Source organism: Hemitrygon akajei, chromosome 23 (genome assembly GCF_048418815.1).
Source record: "Hemitrygon akajei chromosome 23, sHemAka1.3, whole genome shotgun sequence".
Classification (NCBI taxonomy): domain Eukaryota; kingdom Metazoa; phylum Chordata; class Chondrichthyes; order Myliobatiformes; family Dasyatidae; genus Hemitrygon; species Hemitrygon akajei.
In genome coordinates this window covers 19,304,779-19,327,682 of record NC_133146.1, presented here as the reverse complement: position 1 = coordinate 19,327,682, position 22,904 = coordinate 19,304,779, and the positions used below count along the sequence as shown (strand labels likewise).

At 42.8% G+C, this 22,904-nt stretch overlaps 1 protein-coding gene across 2 annotated transcripts in view; it reads right to left on the bottom strand.

Moving 5' to 3' along the window:
• cfap43 (cilia and flagella associated protein 43) overlaps nt 1-22,904 on the bottom strand; it is a 120,043-nt gene that overhangs the window by 3,860 nt on the left and 93,279 nt on the right. For both annotated transcript variants that reach the window (XM_073027081.1, XM_073027082.1), the window contains 5 exons: nt 22,351-22,549; nt 16,189-16,301; nt 11,694-11,853; nt 9,645-9,809; nt 9,293-9,373 (listed from right to left, as the gene is read on the bottom strand). In XM_073027081.1, coding sequence (XP_072883182.1) covers nt 9,293-9,373; nt 9,645-9,809; nt 11,694-11,853; nt 16,189-16,301; nt 22,351-22,549 — 718 coding nt within the window. The remainder of the gene's footprint in view (nt 1-9,292; nt 9,374-9,644; nt 9,810-11,693; nt 11,854-16,188; nt 16,302-22,350; nt 22,550-22,904) is intronic.

Here is a 22,904-nt window from a genome sequence, read left to right as displayed (position 1 = left end):
ACTTTGGACAAATATGGAATTGTTTCAACTAGAGTCTTTGAAAGAACCAAACTGAATTGCAATGTTCTCTGGGAGTTTCTCTCAAAATTTGCCATTGAACCCTGTTCAAGAGTGGCATGAGGCAGAACTGAGTGTCGTTGCTATTACTAAGGCAAAAGTGCTTGAAATATCTGGAAGTAGATAAGTCATCTGCACCAGATGGAATACACCCAGGGTTCTGAATGAGGTAGCCAAAGAGATCCTGGAGGCATTAGTAATGTTCTTTCAAGAATCATTAGATTCTGGAATGGTCCCAGAGGACTGGAAAATTGCAAATGTCACCCCACTCTTTAAGGGAGGAAGGCAGAAAAAAAATTATAGGCCAATATAAACTCCAATATATTACCTTAGTGGTTGGTAATATATTGGAGTCCATGATTAAGAATGAGGTTTTGGGATACTAGGAGGCACATGGTAAAAAAGGCCAAAGTCAGCATGGTTTCTTTAAGGGACAAATTCCAGATGCATGTTGCCTTCCAGGTGCCAGGGTCTGGGACATCTCAGATCACTTCCTCAGCATTCTTAAGTGGGAGGATGAGCAGCCAGAGGTTGTGGTCCAGGGGGGTACCAATGACATAGGAAGAGTGATGAGGTTCTGCAAAGTGAGTTCAGCAAGTCAGGTGCTAACTTAAAGGACAGGATCTCCAGGATTGTGATCTCAGGACTGCTACCCGTGCCAAATGCTAGTGAAACCAGAAATAAGAAGATCATCCATACAGTTTAACATGTGGTTATGGAGTTGGTGTAGGAGGAAGGACATCAGAGTTTTGGATCATTGGGCTCTCTTCCAGGTAAGGTAGTACCTGTACAGAAGCGACAGTTTGCACCTGAAGTGAAGGAAGAATAATATCCTAGCAGGAAGGTTTGCTAGTGTTGCATGGGTGGGGGGGGGGGGGGTAGACTTAAATTAGAATTGCAAGGGAATGGGAATGAAAGTGCCAGAACAGATAGTGGAAAGGTTGTGGAGATGTTGTCAAGGCAAAAACAAAGTCACGAATAAGAAGGTTAATCATGATGCAACTATTGTTCTGAGCAGCATATATTTCAATGCAAGAAATATTGTAGGAAAGGCAGATGAGCTTAGGACATGGAAATATGATATTGTTGCCATTAGTGAGACTTGGTTGCAAGAGGGGCAAGATTGGCAGCTCAATATTCCGGGGTTCCATTGTTTTAGACGAAACAGAGTGGGAGGGATTAAAGGGGGAGGGGTGATGTTACTCGTCAGGTAAAATGTCACGGCAGTGCTCAGTCAGGACAGACTGGAGAACTTGCCTAATGAGGATTTGGGTGGATCTGAGGAAGAAAAAAGGTATGACCACATTAATAGGGTCATATTATGGACCCCCCAACAGTCAAAGGGATTTCTGAAGAGAAATCACAAGTTGTTGCAAGAAACATAAGATTGTTAGAAACATAGAAAACCTACAGCACAATACAGGCCTTTTGGCCCACAAAGCTGTGCTGAACATGTCCTTACCTTAGAACTACCTAGGGTTACCCATAGCCCTCTATTTTTCTAAGCTCCATGTATCCATCCAGGAGTCTCTTAAAAGACCCTATCACTTCCACCTCCACCACTGCCGCCAGCAGCCCATTCCATGCACTCACCAATCTCTGAGTAAAAAAACTTACCCCTGACATCTCCTCTGTACCTGCTTCCTAGCACCTTAAAACTATGCCCCCTCGTGCTAGCTATTTCGCCCTGGGCAAAAACCTCTGACTATCCATATGATCAATGCCTCTCATTATCTTGTACACCTCTGTCAGGTCACCGCTCATCCTCCGTTGCTCCAAGTTCACTCAGCTTATTCTCATAAGGCATGCTCCCCAATTCAGGCAACATCCTTATAAATCTCCTCTGCACCCTTTCTATGGTTTCCACGTCCTTCCTGTAGTGAGGCAACCAGAACTGAGCACAGTACTCCAAGTGGGGTCTGATCAGGGTCCTATATAGCTGCAACATTACCTCTTGGCTCTTAATCCCATGATTGATGTATGCCTTCTTCACCACAGAGTCAACCTGCGTAGAAGCTTTGAGTGTCTTATGGACTCACATCCCAAGGTCCCTCTGATTCTCCACACTGCCAAGAGTCTTGCCATTAATGCTGTGCCGAACATGTCCTTATCTTAGAACTACATATTATATTCATCATATTTCACCTAACGAAATGAACCACCTCACACTTATCCGGGTTGAACTCCATCTGCCACTTCTCAGCCCAGTTTTGCAACCTATCAATGTCCTACTGTAACCTCTGATAGCCGTACACACTATTCACAACACCCCCAACCTGTGTGTCATTAGTGAATTTACAAACCCATTCCTCTACTTCCTCATTCAGGTCATTTATAAAAATCACAAAGAGTAGAGGTCCCAAAACAGATCCCTGAAGCACACCATTGGTCACCGGCCTCCATGCAGAATATGACCCATCTACAACCACACTTTGCCTTCTGTGGGCAAGTCAGTTCTGGGTCCACATATCAATGTCCCCTTGGATCCCATGCCTCCTTACTTTCTCAATAAGCCTTGCATGGGGTACCTTATCAAATGCCTTGCTGAATCCATATACACTACATCTACGGCTCTACCTTTATCAGTGTGTTTAGTCACATCCTCAAGACATTCAATCAGACTCGTAAGGCACGACCTGCCTTTGACAAAGCCATGTTGACTATTCCTAATCATATTGTGCCTCTCCAAATGTTCATAAATCCTGGTTCTCAGGATCTTCTCCATCAATTTACCAACCACTGAAGTAAGACTCACTGGTCTGTAATTTCCTGAGCTATCCCTATTCCATTTTTCGAATAAGGAAACAACATCTGCAACCCTCCAGTCCTCTGGAACCTTTCCTGTTCCCTTTGATGATGTAAAGATCATCGCCAGAGGCTCAGCAATCTCCTCCCTCACTTCCCACAGTAGCCTGGGGTACATCCCGTCCGGTCCAGGTGACTTATCCAACTTGATGCTTTCCAAAAGCTCCAGCACCTTCTCTTCCTTAATATCTACATGCTTTTCAGTCTGCTGCAAGCCATCCCTACAATTGCCAAGACCCTTTTCCGTAGTGAATACTGAAGCAAAGTATTCATCAAGTACCTCTGCCATCTCCTCCAGTTCCAAACACACTTTTCCACTGACACACTTGATTGGTTCTATTCTCTCACGTCTTATCCTCTTGTTCTTCACATACTTGTAGAATGCCTTGGGGTTTTCCTTAATCCTGTCCCCCAAGGCCTTCTCATGGCTCCTTCTGGCCCTCCTAATTTAATTCTTAAACTCCTTCCTGCTAGCCTTATAATCTTCTAGATCTCTATCATTACCTAGTTTTTTGAACCTTTCGTAAGCTCTTCTTTTCTTCTTGAATAGATTTACAACAGTCTTTGTATACCACAGTTCCAGTACCATACCATCCTTTCCCTGTTTCATTGGAACATATCCACGCAAATATCCCCTAAACATTTGCCACATTTCTTCCATACGTTTCTCTGAGAACATCTGTTTCCAATTTATGCTTCCAAGTTCCTGCCTGACAGCTTCATATTTTCCCTTACTCCAATTAAGCATGTCCCTAACTTGTCTGTTCCTATCTCTCTCCAATGCTATGGCAAAGAAGATAGAATTGTGATTACTATCTCCAAAATGCTCTCCCACTGAGAGACCTGACACCTGACCAGGCTCATTTCCCCATACCAGAACAAGTACAGCCTCTTCTCTTGTAGGCATATCTACACATTGTGTCAGGAAACCTTCCTGAACACACCTAACAAACTCCATCCCATCTAAACCCCTCACTCTAGTGAGATGTCAATCAATATTTGGGAAATTAAAATTTCCCACCACAATAACCCTGTTATTATTACTCCTTTCCAGAATCTGTCCCTGTTACTATTGGGTGGTCTATAAAAAACACCCAAAGTTATTGACCTCTTCCTATTCCTAACTTCCACCCACAGAGACTCTGTAGACAACCCCTCCATGACTTCCTCCTTTTCTGCAGCTGTGACACTATCTCTGATCAACAGTGCCATGCCCCCACCTCTTTTGCCTCCCTCCCTGTCCTTTCTGAAGCATCTAAAGCCTGGCACTTGAAGTAGCCATTCCTGCCTCTGTACCATCCAAGTCTCTGTAATGGCCACAACATCATAGTTCCAAGTGCTGATCCAAGATCTAAGCTCATCCGATTTGTTCATAATACTCCTCGCATTAAAATAGACACATCTCAAACCATCAGTGTGAGTGCGTCCCTTCTCTATCACCTGCCTATCCTCTCTTTCACACTGTCTCCAAGCTTTCTCTATTTGTGAGCCAAACTCCCTTTCCTCCGTCACTTCAGTTTAGATCCCACCCCAGAGCAATTCTACAAAGTAGTTTAAACTCTACCCAATAGCCTTCACAAACCTCCCCACCAGGATATTGGTCCCCCTCAGATTCAAATGCAACCTGTTCTTTTTGTACAGGTCACACCTGCCCCAGAAGAGGTCCCAATGATCCAGAAATCTGAATCACTGCCCCCTGCTCCAATCCCTCAGCCACGCATTTATCCTCCACCTCATTCTATTCTTATACTCACTGTCACATGGCACAGGCAGTAATCCCGAGATTACTACCTTTGCGGTCCTGCTTCTCAACTTCCTTGCTAACTCCCTGTAGTCTGCTTTCAGGACCTCCTCCTTTTTCCTACCTATGTCATTGGTACCAATATGTGCCACGACCTCTGGCTGTTCTCAGTTCAGTTCAGTTCAGTTTCAGTTTATTGTCATTTAGAAACCACAAATGCAATGCAGTTAAAAAATGAGACAACGTTCTTCAACTTCAAGATATCTTCCCACTTCAAGATATCATGGACATGATCAGAAACATCCCAGACCCTGGCACCTGGGAGGCAAACTACCATCTGCGTATCTTTCCTACGTCCACAGAATCGCCTGTCTGACCTCCTAAAAAGAGTCACCTATCACTGCTGCCATCCTCTTCCTTTCCCTACCCTTCTGGGCTAGACACCAGACTCTGTGCCAGAGGTGCGGCCACTGTTGCTTCCCCCAGGTAGGCCGTCTCCCCCAACAGTACTCAAACAGGAGTACTTATTGTTAAGGGGGGCAGCCACTGGGGTACTCGCTAGCATCTGCTTCTTGCCCTTTCCTCTCTTGACTGTTACCCACTTATCTGTCTCCCCAGGCCCCAGAGTGACTACCTGCCTATAGCTCCTCTCTATCACCTCCTCACTCTCCCTGACCAGACAAAGTTGATTTTAACTTTCCACATATGGATTGGGATCCCATACTGTAAAAGGCCTAGATAGGACAGGGTTTGTCAAATGTATTCAGGGAAATTTCCTTAATCAGTGTGCAGAAATCCCAACGATAGAGTGTGCAATACTTGATCTGCAATTAGTGATTGAGGCAGGGTAGGTGAAAGAAGTTTGTGTAAGGAGACATTTTGTATCTAGTGATGCTAATCCTACTAGTTTCAAAGTAAAATATGGAAAAATATATGTCTGGTCCACAGTTTGAGATTCTAAATTGGAGAAAAGCCAATTTTGATGGTGTCAGAAATTATTTGGCAAGTGTGGATTGGGACAGCCTGTTTTCTGGCAAAAGAGTACTTCATAAGTGGGAAGCCTACAAAAGTGAAATTTTTGTGAGTACAGAGCTTTTATATGCCTGTGAGAATAAAAGGGAAAGATAACAGATTTGGGGAACCTTAGTTTTCAAGAGATACTGAGGACCTAGTTAAGAAAAAAAAGATGCATAGCATATATAGGTAGGTAGGAACAAATGAGGTACTTACAGAGTATAAGAAATGCAAGAGAACTCTTAAGAAATAAAGCAGGAGGGCTAAAGGAAGACATGAGGTTGCCCAGCAGACAAGGTGAGGGAGAATCCTGAGGGATCTACACATATGTAAAGAACAAAAAGATTGCAGGAACAAAATTGGTCCTCTGTAAGATCAGAATGGTAATTATACATTGAGCTAACAGAGATGGGGGAGATCTTAATTTTTTTTTGCTTCTGTATTTACTCAATCAGACAGCATAGAAGTGAGGCAAAGCAGCAACAAGGTCAGATTACAGAGGAACTCAGCAGGGCAGGCAGCATCTATGGAAAAGAGTACAGTCAACATTTTGGGCTGAGACCCTTCGGCAGGAGTCAAGTTATTGGAAGTTATTCTAAGGGATTGGATATATGAGTATTTGGAAAGAGATAGGCTGATTAGGGATAGTCAGATAAGGATGGCTTTGTGCATGGTAGGTCGTGTCTAACCAATTGTATAGAGTTTTTCGAGGAAGGTACCAGGAAAGATGATGAAGACAAAGCAGTGAATGTCATCTACATGGACTTCAGCAAGGCATTTGTTTCATTTTCATTTTTTGAATCTTTTTATTGGTACATAATCTTCTACAGCTATAAAATGATACAAAACTTCAACAAATTAATATATATACAATTAATAAAGCTGAAGAAAATAAAAACTGATCGTAATATATAAAAATGAAAAAAAAATTATATGTAAGGAAAAGAAGAAAAAAAACCCCGTCTAACTGAGATAAAAAACCCACTGACTACAAAAAAAGGGGGGGGGGGAGAAAACCGATTAGGAATCAACCCCCGGAACAATACGTCTTACCATCATCTATATATATAAAGAAAAAGAATCATCAACCGCCAATTCATGTTTATATAGAATAAGATTGGAAGGAAACCATATAAAATAATTCAAATTAAATGATAATGTTTAGCAAAAGACCCCCATCTTCTCTCAAAATCGAATTGGGGATCAAAAGTTCTACTTCTAATTTTTTCCAAACTGAGACATAACATTACCTGAGAAAACTATTCAATTAATGTAGGGACAGAGGTATCTTTCCATTTTAATAAAATAGCCCTTCTTGCCAATAATGTAATAAATGCAATTACATGTTGATCTGAAGATGAAATACCCTGAATATGATGCGGAACTATTCCAAATAGAACAGTCAATCTGTTAGGTTGTAAATTAATTTTCAGAGCTTCAGAAATTGTAGAAAATAAAGATTTCCAAAATGATTTTAATGAAGAATATGACCAGGACTTATGTGACAAACTAGCTGCTTCAGTTTTACACCTATCGCAGTAGTTGTCTATACTAGGAAATATTTTAGATAGTCTCTCCTTTGTTAAATAATAATGGTGAACAATTTTAAACTGAATTAAACAGTGATTGGCACATATAGAAGAAGAATTTACATTTTTTAAAACTCACAATCAATCTTCATTAACAAAGGTCATATTAAGTTCTCTCTCCCAATCTTGTTTAATTTTTAGTGAGAGGTTCTCTGCATTTGACAAGATTTCATATAGGAGGTTGGTCAAGAAGGTTTAGTTGCTTGGCATTCAAGATGAGGCAGTAAACTGGATCAAACATTGGCTTTGTGGAAGAAGCCATAGAGTGGTAATAGATGGCTGCCTCTCTGACAGGAGGTTTGTGACTAGTGCAGTGCTGCAAGTATCGGTGCTGGGTCCCTTGTCGTTTGTCACTTACAAATGTTTGTATATCAATGATCTTGATTATAATGTGGTTAACTGGATCAGCAAACTGGACGCCAAATTGAAGGTGTGGTGGGCAGCAAGAACAACTGTCAGAGCTCACAGGGTGATCTAGACCAGCTGGAGACATGGACTGAAGATTAGCAGATGGAATTTGATGCATTCAAGTCCAAGGTGTTACACTTTGGTAGAACCAACCAGGGTAAGTCTTTCACAATGAGCTGTAGGACACTGAGGAGTGTGGTAGAGCAAAGGGATCTAGGGATACAGTTCCATAATTCATTGAAAGTGGTGGCAGAAGTAGATAGGTTTGTAGAGAAAATTTTGGCACATTGGCCTTTATAAAGTATTGAGTACAGAAGATGAGAAGTTACGTTGAAGTTGTATGAGATGTTGGTGAGGGCTAATTTGGGGTATTGTGCACAGTTTTGGTCACCTAGCTACAGGAAAGATGTAAATAAATTTGAAGTAGTACAAAGAAAATTTACAAAGATGTTGCAGGGACTGGATGACCTGAGATATTAGGAAAGATTGAATAGGTTAGGATTTTATTCCTTGGAATGTAGAAGATTGAGAGAAAATTTGATAGAGGTATACAAAATTATGAGTGGTATAGATACAATAAATGCAAACAGGCTTTTTCCACTGAGATTGGGTGGAACTAGAACCAGAGGTCATGGATTAAGGATGAAAGGTGAAAAGTTTAAGGGGAACATGAGGGGAAATTTCTTTATGCAGAGGACTGTGACAGAAGGCAGAGAATGGTGTTGAGAGGGATAAATAAGATATGATGGAATCGCTGAGTAGACCCGATGGTCTGAATGGCCTAATTCTTTTCCGATTTCTTATGGTCTGTTAGTTTATTTTAATGACCCTAGTTTTTGTCTCTCCCTCCTAGAGGTGAAATTTTTTCTAATTTGAGATTTGGGCATTTCTGGCAAGCCTAATTGCCCTGACTAGTTTACTGGGGCATTTTGGAATTGACCACATTGATGGGCCTGAAGATGGATAGACCAGACTAGGCAAGGATAGCAGATCTCTTCCGCTGTAAAACATTAGTGAATCTGATTGGTTTTCACACCAATCCACTAGTTTTGGGGCTCCTTATCATGAGTTAATAGTTTCTACTGAATTAACTTTCCATAGTTCTTTGCTGAGATCTGATCTCTGGATCAATAGTCCACATACTGGGTTTACTGGTAATGTAACATATCTGCCAGCCCACCATCATCCCTGCATCCGTGTCAGCATCTCTTAAATCTCAGGGTACTCTTTCTGGAATAGGCTCACCCTGTCCATCTGTACTTTGATGTGTCACTTTGATCAGCTTCTGTGAAAAGAGCTGAGGAGCTTTGCTTTTGAAGTTGTACAGCACACAATGGGCCCCTGGGATTGACCATTTGCCAATCCACACTAATCCCATTTTACCACATAAGGACTGTATCCTATGCCTTGCCTTTTTAAGTGTCTGTTTAAATGCCTCTTAAGCACAGTGATTGTATCTGATTTCACCAGCTCCTCTGGCAAAGTGTTTTAGATATAAACCATTGTTTTTTTTAGCCCCTCAGATCCCTTGTGTGATTGACGTTGTTCAGCAACTCCCCAATGCAGGAAGTTTTAGTATCGTTCCCTCTCCCTCACACCCCATTCTGAAAATTGCCTTGGGTGATCTCTACCTGAGAGGCTGTCAGCAGATTTAATATAAAGGTACCATTTCATTTACCTTCTCCTGTCCTTTCGCTGATCGTTCCATTATCATTAGGTGTTGATTTACTTGAGTCTCATAATTATCCTCTCTCAGGTACTAGGAGACAGTAAGGTAGATGATGTTAGATAGATGAGCCATTTGTTGAACATTCACATAACCCACAGTAGACATAACATCAGTGACTCAACAATGTTGAAAGCCGAATACATTTGTCCTAGAGCCTGGTACCTCAGATTTCAACATCAGATCTAAGCATTCTAGTCCCAGTTAGCTGAGTTTTCCAATATCCACATCTTCACATCCCATGTTCCCCATCAGATGAAGGACCCACTTCCCAAGGTCTTCTCAATACTGAATCACACATTACCATTTGTGCCTGTTTGGTGATCCTGAACTTGAGGATGTTGCGGATCTTGTTGTGCAAATCATCCACCTGCATCAGCATTTTCTTGTACTCCCACTCCAGCTGGGCAATTCCTTTCTTGAAGTCCTTGCATTCCACCATAATCACCACTTTCTTTTCTCCTAGCAGCTGGACACCAACAAACATCGGTCACAATTGAATTCCAAGCACATAGCCCATTTGCTCATCTCTCCCCCTACCCTCTTTGCTGGGTAGAGATTGTGTTTCTGGCTTCCTGTTCCTCTGTTTGAATTGGTCCGCACCTAACTATTGTCACCTTATGTCACTTTGGTTCTTTTGCCAAGCCAGTGTCTGTAATAATTAACACCTCTGTCAATGGGAACAATTTCCCTTCATTTACTGAAAACAACTGCAGGTGCTAGGAATATGAAATATAAACTGAAAATGTTGGAAACACTTGTCTGGTCAGGCAGCATCTGTGCAGAGGGAAACATGGTTAACATTTCGGACCAATGACCTACAGTTAGATGCTACCTGACCTGTTCTGTATTTTGAAAAATTTTGTGTCTTCATATGTGATTATACTTACCCAATGGAATCCCCTAGTAATCTCCTGTGTTCTGCAGAGGACAGCCCTAGATTCTACAGTTTATGTACATAACCAAGGTCCAGCATCCTTACATTTAGTTCATCTGTTCTTTACTCTTTTCCAGGATCGAGCACAAAACTGCAATCATGGCCAAAACAACGTTTATAATGATTCATCATAACATCCTTCCATGGACATTGATCTTGGTGATGAACCTATTATTTATCAAGTTTTCACTCATTGACCCTATTACTTCAAAAAAGAAATCTTATCAAGTTAGCTGCATACAATGTAGGTTTAGTAAATTTAAGCCGGTATTCTTTAATTAATCTCACTTGTCAAAGTGGCTGTTAATTTATACTTGATTATTATTTCTATTGCCAAAGTTAATCAGGTGGGACTGTAGTTGCCAGGGTTATCCCTGAATACTTACTCAAGGTGCATCATTTGCAATTCTCCAGCCCTGGCACCACCTACAGACATCTGCAAGATTAAAGCCAATGTCTCTGCAGATTTCACTTTTCCTTCCTCGGCAGGCTAGGATGCATCTTTCCACAGTGAACCTTTCATTTGTGGTGTTGGAAATCTAAACACCGGAAACAAGTGAAAGCATCCAACAATGCTGCCAGACCTGCTCAGCGTTTCCTCTTTATATTTCCTGCACATGGTTTTATTTAGTATTTTTGGAACGCTTGATCTTTACTTGATCAAAGAATTAAAAAGATTTGGTAGAAGAAAAAGAAACTTTCCTTGGGTGAGGAAGTCCAGAGCAAAGGGGACACTTCCTGGAAACTGTCCAGCTGTTGAGACATGGCATCCTGACACAAAGGGCACTGGAAAAAGTGGGGCAGCTAAAAATCAAATAAATTGCAGACACTGGAAATCTATAATAAAGCCAGATAATGTTGGAGCTACTCAGCAGACTGACTACTGAGTATAAACAGGGACCTCTTGGGGCTGAGGATCAATCCAATAATTTCAAATCATAACTGATTTATGGAAAGATTATAAGAACGGAACTGGGTTGGGGTCAGTGAGTGAAGCTTGGAAAAGATCAGCTTGATCTGAAAGAGACTCCAGAAACTGCAGGTGCTGGAACCTGGAGCAACAAACAGTCTGCTGGAGAAACTCAATGGTCAAGCAGCATCTGTGGAGGGGGAAAAGAATTGGTGATGTTTTGGGAATAATTTGACAGGTGGAACAAGGAGAGGGAGCTCTAACGGAAGCCTCAAAAGCATCTCCAGTTGATCAGTCAGGGATAGGGATGCTGTTCATGGCTCTACTAATGGACAACCAGCAGGAGGCAGTGGAGAGCAGCTTTACAACCTCACCCTGCCACCCTGCTCCCTGACTGCATTGGCTACTCAGATAGTATGCATTCTAGGGTTCTGTTTAAATCTTCTCTCTTCTATCTTCTGTCTCTCTAACAGGGTGGACACCCTGCTGTGGGTCTGTGGGCTTACCTGAATAGTGTTGTTCAGGTCCTCCACAACGCTCTTGTTCAGGAGGAGGGAGCTCGAGTAGTCCAAGATGAAGTCATCACCTAGCACCTCCACCTGTCCTTGCTTCAATACCAGTTGTATCATCAGATTCAGCTGGAACTGTGACTTGATCTGACGCAGACTGCTTAGAGAGAGGTGTGGACAGGAGAGAGACAGAGGTTTAACTGGTAACTAAGACCTCAATTCTTACCAACAGTTTCTACCCTATTAATATCCCTCAATACCTTAAGAAGCTTAATTTCCACCCCAACCTAAATTCCAGGAACACAAAGCCAGTTTCTGCACTGTTTGATTATCTGAGATTCTGGGCTATACAGTGGTGTGGTGCAGTGGCCTCTCTTCGATCCTGCAGCCCAAATTGGATCCAGATCTGGCATGACTTTATATTTCTCCATGTGACTGTGTTACTTTCCCCTGGGTGCTCTGGTTTTCTTCCAAATTCCAAAGAAGTGATGAAGGGTTATTTGACTGTTAAGTTAATGGCAAAAAGAATCAAAAGGGAATTGACCAGAATATATCAGAGGGAATAATTAGCAGGGAGGAAAAAGAAGAGGGGGAATGGGACTGATGGGTTGCTCTCCAGTTCAAAAGTTTGAAGTAACTTTATTATCAAAGTACATATTTGTCACTATATGCAATCCTGAGATTCATTTTCTTTTAGGAATTCACAGCAAGTATATGAAACACATTAGAATTAACGAAAGACTGCACCCAATGGGATGGATAAACAACCAAATTGCAAAAGACAACCATGCAAATACAAAAGAAAAAGTATAAATAAATAAATAAATAAATAAGCGATAAATATTGAGAACCACAAGATGAAGAGTGCTTCAAAGTGAGTCGATAGGCGTGGAAACTGTTCAGGGATGGAGGGAGTGAAGTTGTCTCCTCTGGTTCTGGAGCCTGATGGTTGAGGGGTAATAACTGTTTCTGAATGTGGTGATGTGGGTCATGTAACTCCTTCCTGATGGCAACAGTGAGAAGAGAGCATGGCCTGGATGGTTGGAGTCCTTGAGGATGGATGCTGCTTTCCTGTGACAGCACTCCATGTAGGTGCGCTCAGTGGTGGGGAGGGCTTTACCTATGATGAACTCGGCTGTATCCACTGCTTTTTGTAGGCCTGTCTTTTCAAGGCCATTGATGTTTCCATGCCAGGCCATGACACAACTAGTCAATATATTCTCCACCACAGATCTACAGAAGTTTGTCAAAGTTTTAGATGACATGCTGAATCTTTGCAAACTTCAAAGAAAGTAGAGGTACCACCATGCTTTTTTTGAAATTGCATTTACAAGCTGGACCAAGGACAGATCCTCTGAAATACTAATACTGAAGGATTTAAGGTTGCTGACCCTCTCCACCGCTAATGAGGATTGGCTCATGGACTTCTGGTTTCCTCCTCCTGAAGTCAATACTTAGCTTCCTGCTCTTGCAATGTTGTCATCAACAAACTGAAATATGGCATTGTGGCTATGCTTAGACTCACAGTCATGAGTATAAAGTGAGTAGAGCAGAGGCTAAGCACACAGCCTTATGGTCCATCTGTGCTGATGGTGATTGTGGAGGAAATATTGCTGCCAATCCGAACTGACTGGAATCTGCAAGTGAGGAAGTATTGAGGCCAAGGTATTGAAGCTTATTGATTAGTTTTGAGGGGATGATAGTATTGAATGTTGTGCTGTAGTCAATGAACAGCATCCTGATGTATGTACAGATATTCCATAGTTAAGTGAAGAGTCAATGAAATGGCATTTGTTATGGCAGGCAAATTGGAGTGGATCCAAGTCACTTCTCAGGCAGGAATTGATATGTTTCATCACCAACTTAAAGCTCTTCATCACAGCGGATTAAGTGCTACTGGATGACAGACATCGAGGCAGGTTACCACCCGTATAATTCAAGCCTACTTGAAGCAGGTGGGTACCTCAAACTGCCTAAGCGAGAGAGAACAGTTATCAGTGAACACTCCAGCCAATTGATCAACACAGGTCTTTAGTACTCGGCCAAGTATCCACCTGGGGCAAATGCTTTCTGCAGGCTTACCCTCCTGAAGATGCTCGCACTTCAGCCTCAGAGACTGAACTCACAGGTTCATCAGGGGCTATGAAAGTTCACGTAGGTGCCTCCTTTTCTTGACGGTCAAAGCAAGCATAAAAGGCATTATGTTCATCTGGGAACGAAACCTTGTTGCTATTTATGTCGCTGGGTTTCACTCTGTAGGAAGTGATAGCACACAAGCCCTGCCACTGCTGTTGAGCATTCTTTTGTGATTCAGGTTTGGTCCAGAATTCCTGCTTTGCATGTGAGGTGGCTTTCCAGAGATCATATTTGGATCTCTTGTACTTTACTTGGTCATAAAGTATCTATCTATCTATCTATCTATCAGATCTGAAAACCACTGATCTGGCCCTCAGCAGATTGTGGATCTCATGGTTCATCCAGGGCTTCTGGTTTGGAAGACCCTAAACAATTTTGTGGGGACATACTCATCTATGACTGTTTTTATGAAGTCCATGACAACCATGGAGTACTTGTTCAGAACCTCTGAGGAGCTCTTGAACATCTACCAACTCAAAGCAATCCCCATACTTGCTCCTCCACCTTCCACAACCACCTCTTCATTGTCCTCACTAGCAGAGCCTTGCCTCTTTAGCCTCTGCCTGTATGCAGGTAGGAGGAAGACAGCCAAGTAATCAGATTTCCTGCAATGCAGACTAGGAATGGAAGGGTAGGCATTCCTTAAGGTAGTATAGCAGTGGTTGAGTGTGTCGGGACCCTGGTGCTGTAGGTGATATATTGATGATAATTGGGCAGAGGTTTCTGCAAACAAGCCTCATTGAAGTCTGATTTGAAAGGCATCGGAGTAAGCTGTGTTTTGTTTGCTGACAGTTATCACTCAATACCTTGAGTGCCTCCTTAACGCCTGCCTTTTGCTGTATTTAAACTGAGGTCAGGATCATGGAGGAGAACTTTCTTGGTAAGTATAAATGTCAGCACTTAATCATTAGATGTTTCAGATGGGGGAAACGAGTGTGATAAGACTGTTTCATCTAAGCACCACAGACAGTTTATCATGAAACACAGAACCCCACCTTTTGCCTTCTCTGAATCAGCTGTCCAGTCCAATCTGTGCATCGAGAAGCCCTGAGGTCTGTTCACCGAACCCAGTTTGTATTCAGTCAACCATGTCTCCATGGAACACAGAATGCAACAATCTCTCATTTCCCTCCAATACAGCAGTCCTCAATTTTGTTCTCCAATGACTGCAATTTTGCTACCGAGATATTGGATAGAGGAAGTTTCAGACCCTGCTGTTTTAGTCAGGTTTGGAGTCCTCCATTCTTTCTTCTCTTATTGCCATAGTGATGTACTTTTGTCTACTTAAACATGTCATACTTGCATTTTTGAGAGTTAGATCTGCTGAGTCAGTCAGAAGATTGTGAAATTGCTAGTTTGTTAAGATGGTTCAAAAGTATGTTACTAAAAGGGAAATTACAGTCTAAGTTCTGTATGCTGTCCGCAAAGCATCACTGTTTTTCACCAGTGCCATCTTGCTCACCAGGCCTGACTGGCCTCCTGAGTTACAAGTAGAGTTGTTAATGAAATCGAGGAAGGTATTTGCCCAAAGGAGTACTGCCTGTATCTTGAACTATGCCATAAATCTCATTCCCTTGCACTTTCACTGATGAACAGAGGGAGCCAGAGTTTTAAGGCCATACTCTTTGAAAGTGGAAACACAGAGTAGTGAATAAGGCATACGTATAGAGTTCACTGAAGTTGGATGGTGGTGTAGTGGCATCAGCACCAGGCTTTGAGGCAAATAGTCCCAAGTTTGAATCCAGCCGGCTCCTTGCATGCTATCCATCCGTGCTACGTTGAGTTGCAGCTTAAAAAAAACACTTGGAGCACTGTATGCAGGTCTGACCACCACTCTACGGAAAAGATGTGATGGCTTTGAAAAGGGTGCAGAGGAGATTCACCAGTAAGCTCTCTCGATTAGAAGGCTTTTAGTTATGGGGAGAGATTGGATAGGTTGGGTCTGTTTTTCCAGTGCGTAGGAGGCGAAGGTGGAGGAATATAAAATGAGAGGCATGGATAGTGTAAATTGTCAGAATATCTTTTCCTCTGTGGTGGGGGTATCAAGAATAAGAGGGTTGGGTTTGATCTGAGGGGTAAGTGTTTACACAAAGAGAGTAGTTACTACCTGGAACCTGCTGACAGAAGAGATGATGAAATCAGATACAATTGATATGCTTGGCACTGATAGACACCGAATTGGCAAGGCATACGGTCCTAATGCAGGCATATGGGACTGGTGTGGATGTGGTGGGCTGAAGGGCCTGTTCTGTGCTGTATAACTATGGATAAGTTCTGATCATTGCCCTGCCCCCTTCCCACCACAGGCAGTGTTCACGATCACACCTCCCCTAGAACGGAGTGCAGTGACACTGACTTCTTGATGTCTTGTGTATAACTGCCGATCATCTGGTTGCAGTGCTCATCATCATCAATCCTCCTCTGCAAGAAGCTCTGCATCTCGGCCAGGGTCACCGCCTTCAGCTTCACCTGGGCAGGAAGCAGAGAGAACACCCATCAGCAGATAGACCAGCTTGACACAGAATATGAGGTAACCTGGCCTTGTGAAAGGGCAGCTCCTAATGCAGTGGCTTCAGTCTGGTCAGATCATGGAGTGCTGCCCGTCAGGGAGTGGTATCAGCAGGAGGGCAGGGTTACAGACAAGATTCCAAACCATCAATATCACGGAATAGCAGCCAAGGCCAACCCCACTGAGAATCTGATATACCTGGTGTGTGTCCTCCTTCTATTTACACTGACCTCATGGTCCTTAAGATCATTATCCAGGAAGAATTCAATCAACTATCAAGAATACAGACAGTTCCAGCTCATAAGTTATAGAATCATGGAGAAGTACAGCACAGAAACAGGCCCTTTGGCCCATCTAGTCCATGCCAAAACCATTTAGACTGCCTACTCCCACTGACAGGCACCAAGACCATAGCCCTCCATATCCCTATCCATGAACCTATCCAAACTTCTCTTAAATGTTGAAATCAAGCTCACATGCACCACTTGTGCTGGCAGCTCATTTCACACTCTCACAGCCCTCTGAGTGAAGAAGTTTCCCCTCATGTTTCCCCTAGACTTCTCACCTTTCACCCTTAAGCCATGAACTCTGGTTGTAGTCCCACCCAAACTCAGTGGAAAAAGCCTGCTTGCTTTTACCCTATAATATTGTATTATGAGGGGTAATATCTGTACCCCTCATAATATTATATCAAATCTCCTCTCAATCTTCTATGTTCTGAAGAATACAGTCCTAAACTATTCAGTCTTTCTTTATAACGCAGACCTGGCAACATCCTTGTAAATTTTCTCTGTACTCTTTCAACCTCGTTTACATCTTTCCTGGAGGAAGATGACCAAAACAGCACACTAGCAAACTCCAAATTAGGCCTTGCCAATATCTTGTACAACTTCAACATAACATTACATCTCCTCTAATCAATGCATATATTTATGAAAGCCAATGTGCCAAAAGCTTTTTTTACATCCCTATCTACCTGTGTTGCCACTTTCAATGAATTATAGACCTGTATTCCCAGATCCCTTCTCTTCCACACTTCTCAGTGCCCTTGTCAGGTCCTACCGAAGAGCAAAACCTTGCACTTGTCTGCATTAAATTCTATCTGCCATTTTTCAGCCGATACAGATCTCTCAGCAAGCCATGATAGTCTTCCTCCTGTCCGCTATACTCCCAATCTTGGTGTCACCAGCACGCTTGCTGATCCAGTTAACCACATTATTATCCAGATCATGATATAGATGACAAACAACAAAGGACCCAGCACTGATCCCATTGACACACCACTAGTCACAGGCCTCCAGGCAACCCTCTACTACCACTCTCTAGCTTCTCCCACGCAGCTAATATCCAATCTAATTTATTACCTTATCCTGAATGCCGAGCGACTGAACCTTCTTGACCGACCTCCCATGTGGACTTTGTCAAATGTCTTACTAAAGTCCATTTAAACAACATTCACTGCCTTGCCTTCATCCACTTTCCTGGCAACTTCCTCGAAAAACTCTATAACATTGGATTGACATGACCGACCGTGCACGAAGCCATGATGACTATCCTTAATCAGTCCATGTCTATCCAAATACTTATATCTCTAGTCCCTTAGAATACTTTGCAATAACTACCAACAACTGATGTCAGACTCACTGGCCTATAATTTCACGGTTTATGTCTTGAGCCTTTTTTAAACAGCAGAACAACATTGCTATCCTCCAATACTCTGGTACCTTTCCTGTCGCTAAGGATGATTTAAATATATCTGCTAGGGCCCCAGCAATTTCTGCACTTGCATCCCATAGGGTTCAAGGAAACACCTTGTCAGGCCCTGGGGATTTATCCACCCTGATTTGCTTCAGGGTAGTAAACACCTCCTCCTCTGTAATCTGTACAGGGTTCATGAAGTTGATGCCACTTTGCCTCGCTTTTATAGACTCTGCGTCTGTCTCCAGAGTAATACAGATGCAAAGAATTCATTTAAAATCTCTTCCATCTGTTTTGGCTCCACACATGGATTACCATTCCTGTGGAGGACCAGTATTGTCCCTTGCAACCCTTTTTCTCTTAACATATCTGCAGAATGCCTTAGAATTCTCCTTTACCTTGTCTGCTAGAGCAACTTCATGCCTTCTTTTAGCCCTCCTGATTTCTCTCTTAAGTGTTCTCTGTCATTTCTTATACATCGTAAGTACCTTATTTGTTTCTACTTACCTATACCAGCTATGCACCTCTTTGCTCTTAACCAGAGTCTCAATATTTCTTGAAAACCAAGCTTTCCTACACTTCAAACATGAGGAAATCTGCAGATGCTGGAAATTCAAACAACAACACATACAAAATGCTGGTAGAACACAGCAGGCTAGGCAGCATCTATAGGGAGAAGTGATGTCGACGTTTCGGGCCGAGACCCTTTCCTACACTTGTTATCTTTACTTTTTATTCTGACAGGCACATACAAACTTTGCACTCTCAAGATTCGCTTTTGAAGGTCTCCCATTTACCAAGTACACTTTTACCAGAAAACAGCCTGTCCCAACCTACACTTGCCAGATCATTTCTGATACCATCAAATTGGCCTTTCTCCAATTTAGAATCTCAACCTGTGGGCCCATCTCTTTGCATATTTACTCTGAAACTAACGGCACTGTGGTCACTGGATGCAAAGTGTTCCCCTACACAAACTTCTGTCACCTGCCCTGTCTCATTCTCTAATAGAAAAAGTATTGGATGGTCTCTCATTGGGACTTCTATGTACTGATGAAGGGAACTTTCCTGAACACATTTAACAAACTATTCCAACAAGTCCTTTTACAGTATGGGATTCCCAGTCAATATGTAGAAAGTTAAAATCACCTACTGTTATAAGCTTCAGGATACAAGGAGAGGGGAAGTGGGATTGATGGGATCGTTCTAAGGATCAGCAAAGATCTGATAGGCCTCCTGTGTCACAGTAAGGAAGGGAAATTTTTGACATCACCTTCAATTACCAAGTATGATATTATTTTTCTTCCTCCTTGTCCAGACATTCCTTCCTGTTGAGCCTATTAAGTCTTTCAGAAGTAATTACATCACCCTGTAATTTTTCACATTTAAAGTTTATGGAGCCTGATCTCATAACTGAGTCCCTTTGATGTGAATGTACAGGGTGCATCTGCAACAACACACTAAAGGTTTTCTGTAATGCAATTCTGGTTACAAACGAACCCATTAAAATGCTAGTGATATCCACTGTCCTCCTGGCTCGATGAGGAAGGCTGGGGGCAAGGGACGTTACCTGTCTGCGATGTGGACGGTGTGATGCTTTCACTCAGCTGTGAACTCCATGAGCTGCTGGCCTATACTAGTGCTGTTCCTGAGAGCAGATATCTGGCACAAGGGAGTTCCAGCCCCAGAAAAATCAGGTAAATCACTTGGGTAACAAATTAGAAAAACAAAGTATTGTTTTGAAAATTGAGGGACAACTGTGTTGCTGTTCAGAGAGAGTAAATCACTGAATGTTTACATGTAGGAACAGTAATTAGAAAGACAAATAGAACATTGGTCTTTATTGCAAGAGGAGTAGAGAAGTTCTGCTCCAGTTACACTCCAATAATCTGCTGTCCATCAGCACATGGTTCATTAGCTAATGTCTGCCATACTGTACTTCCTGCCACTGCCTGTAAGAAGTTTGCATGTTCTCCCTGTGGCAGCATGGGTTTACTTCGGGTGCTCTGGTTTCTTTCCACAATCCAAAGACGTACCTGTTGGTAGCTTAATTTGTCATTGTAAATTGACCCATAATTAGGCTAGGATTAAATTGGGGAAATGCTGAGTGGTGTGCTTCGAAGGAGTGTTTTGTAAAGTTGCAACATTACCTCCTACACTTGTATTTTATGCCCTCAAATAAGGAGGTAAGCATACCATATGCCTTCTTCATGAACCTAGCTAACCATAGAACAGTCAGACTCAGTCCTGATGAAGGATCTCGGCCCAAAACGTTGACTATTTATTCATTTCCATAGATGCTGCCTGATCCACTGAATTCCACCAGAATTTTGTGTGTGTTGCCATCTAAATTAATGTCTTCTGTCTACACAATGTTCATATTCTTCCATTTTCCTCATATTCATGCACCCATCTAAACATCTCATAAAAGTCTTTAAAGTATCTGGCTGTACCACCACCTGGCTGTGCATTCCAAGCGCCTACCACTCTCTGTGTAGAAGAGTTTCCCTCACACCTCCTTTGAAATTACCCCCTCTCACCTTAAATGCATGCCCTCTGGTATTAAGACACTTGACATTGTTGCTTTCATTTAACTAAGGTTCCTTGGTTCATCAATATTCCTTGGGGTGCTACCATTTACTGTTTATGTCCTACCCTTATTTTACCTCCAAATATGCGTTACATCTCACTTGCTGGGATTAAATCCTAATGCTGATACTCTGTCCAACTTTCCATCTAGTCTGTACCGGGCTGTGACTTCAGACAACCTTCCTTGTTATCCACTATACCACCAACTTCCATATGATCCACAAATATGGTAATTATATTCCCTGCATTCAATCCAAGTTGTTAATCTATATCACAGAAAGGGTTCCAGTACAAATCACTGTAGTGTACCATTGATCATTGACTTCCCATCAGAAGAGAATCATTTCACCATAAGCCTCTGCCTGCTAACACCAAACCAAGTTTGGATCTCACGTTACTTTACTCTCTGGACCAGCCAACCATGCAGGACCTTGTTGAGGGCATTGTGTACAGATCTGGTCTTCCTCCCTTGTTGCTACAGAGGGAATTCAGTAAGAATTAGAAGTCCCTGTTGTGGTAGTAGAGGCAGATACATTAGGGACTTTGAAGAGATGCTTTGATAGCACATGATGTGAAGAAAATGGAAGGATATGGACATTGTGTAGTCAGAAATTACACACACAAAATGCTGGTGGAACACAGCAGGCCAGGCAGCATCTATAAGGAGAAGCACTGTCAACGTTTTGGGCCGAGACCCTTTGTCAGGACTAACTGAAAGGAAAGATAGTAAGAGATTTGAAAGTAGTGGGGGGAGGGGGAAATGCAAAATGATAGGAGAAGACCGGAGGGGGTGGGATGAAGCTAAGAGCTGGAAAGGTGATTGGCGAAAGTGATACAGAGCTGGAGAAGGGAAAGGATCATGGGACGGGAGGCTTAGGGAGAAAGAAGGGGGGAGGGGGGAGCACCAGAGGGAGATGGAGAACAGGCAGTGATGGGCAGAGAGAGAGAAAAAAACAAACAACTAAATATTGTAAGGGATGGGGTAAGAAGGGGAGGAGGGGCATTAACAGAAGTTAGAGAAGTCAATGTCATACCATCAGGTTGGAGGCTACCCAGCCAATATAGGAGGTGTTCCTCCAACCTGAGTGTGGTTTCATCTTGACAGTTGAGGAGGCCATGGATAGACATATCACAATGGGAATGGGATGTGGAATTAAAATGTGTGGCTCTCGGCCCGAAACGTCGACAGTGCTTCTCCTTATAGATGCTGTCTGGCCTGCTGTGTTCCACCAGCATTTTGTATGTGTTGTTTGAATTTCCAGCATCTGCAGATTTGCTCGTGTAGTCAGAAATGTTTAGTTTAGTTGGCTATTTGATTATTAATTTGTTAATCTATATCATAATGTTATGCTGAATCAGTCCAAGTTCAGCACAACATTGTGAGTGAAAGGGCCTGTTCCTGTGCTGAACTGTTAGATTCAAAAGGGTTTACTCCTAGGATTGGGTTTGTTGTACATGACAGGTTATACAGAATGGCATTGTTTTCTAGTGTTCAGAAGAACAGGATGTGATTTTACAAAATGGATCTACTAAATGACAGGGTGGGTACAGTTAGCTTGCATCTGAAGCTGAGCTGTGTAGAACCAGGGCTCATGGTCTCGGAGTGAGGTGGTGTATCTTTGCAATGTTCTAGTCAGAGGTGGTGAGGTTCAGTCACTGAGACCCGGTTCCGCTTGCGGAGGGACATGAAGATGGTGCTAGGGGCAGTGGCCCACTTCTCACCTGCTGTTCGCTCTCCACCTTCATCCGTCTGACATCACAGAATCGCTTCCATACCAACGGGTCCAGGTGTTCAGGCTTGAAGCGAGCTGAATCCAAATCATCCATGGCAGCCAGCAGATGGGCATACCCTTCACTGGAAGACTCAGACTGGTCACCAAAAGGGTTGGCTGTCGCCACCTGGGTTCTCTTCATCTGCACCCTGCCCAGAACAGGTAAAACACACAATGGGTCCTCAGCCAACATATGCAAACAGGCGGCCCTATCCAGAGCCCAGTCTGACACACAGAATGGACTTGTACGTGTGGAGCCCATGACCACATCCATCTATCTATCTTTATCTCTCTCTCTTTCTCACACACACTCTCCCTCCCCCCCTCTCTCTCTCTCTCTCTCTCTCACACACACACACACACACACACACACACACACACACACACACACACACACACACACACACACACACACACACACACACACACACACACACCTCCCCCCCCCAGATGCCCCTTGCCCCATCTTCTCTCACACACACTCATATGCAAGGATGTTTGGGA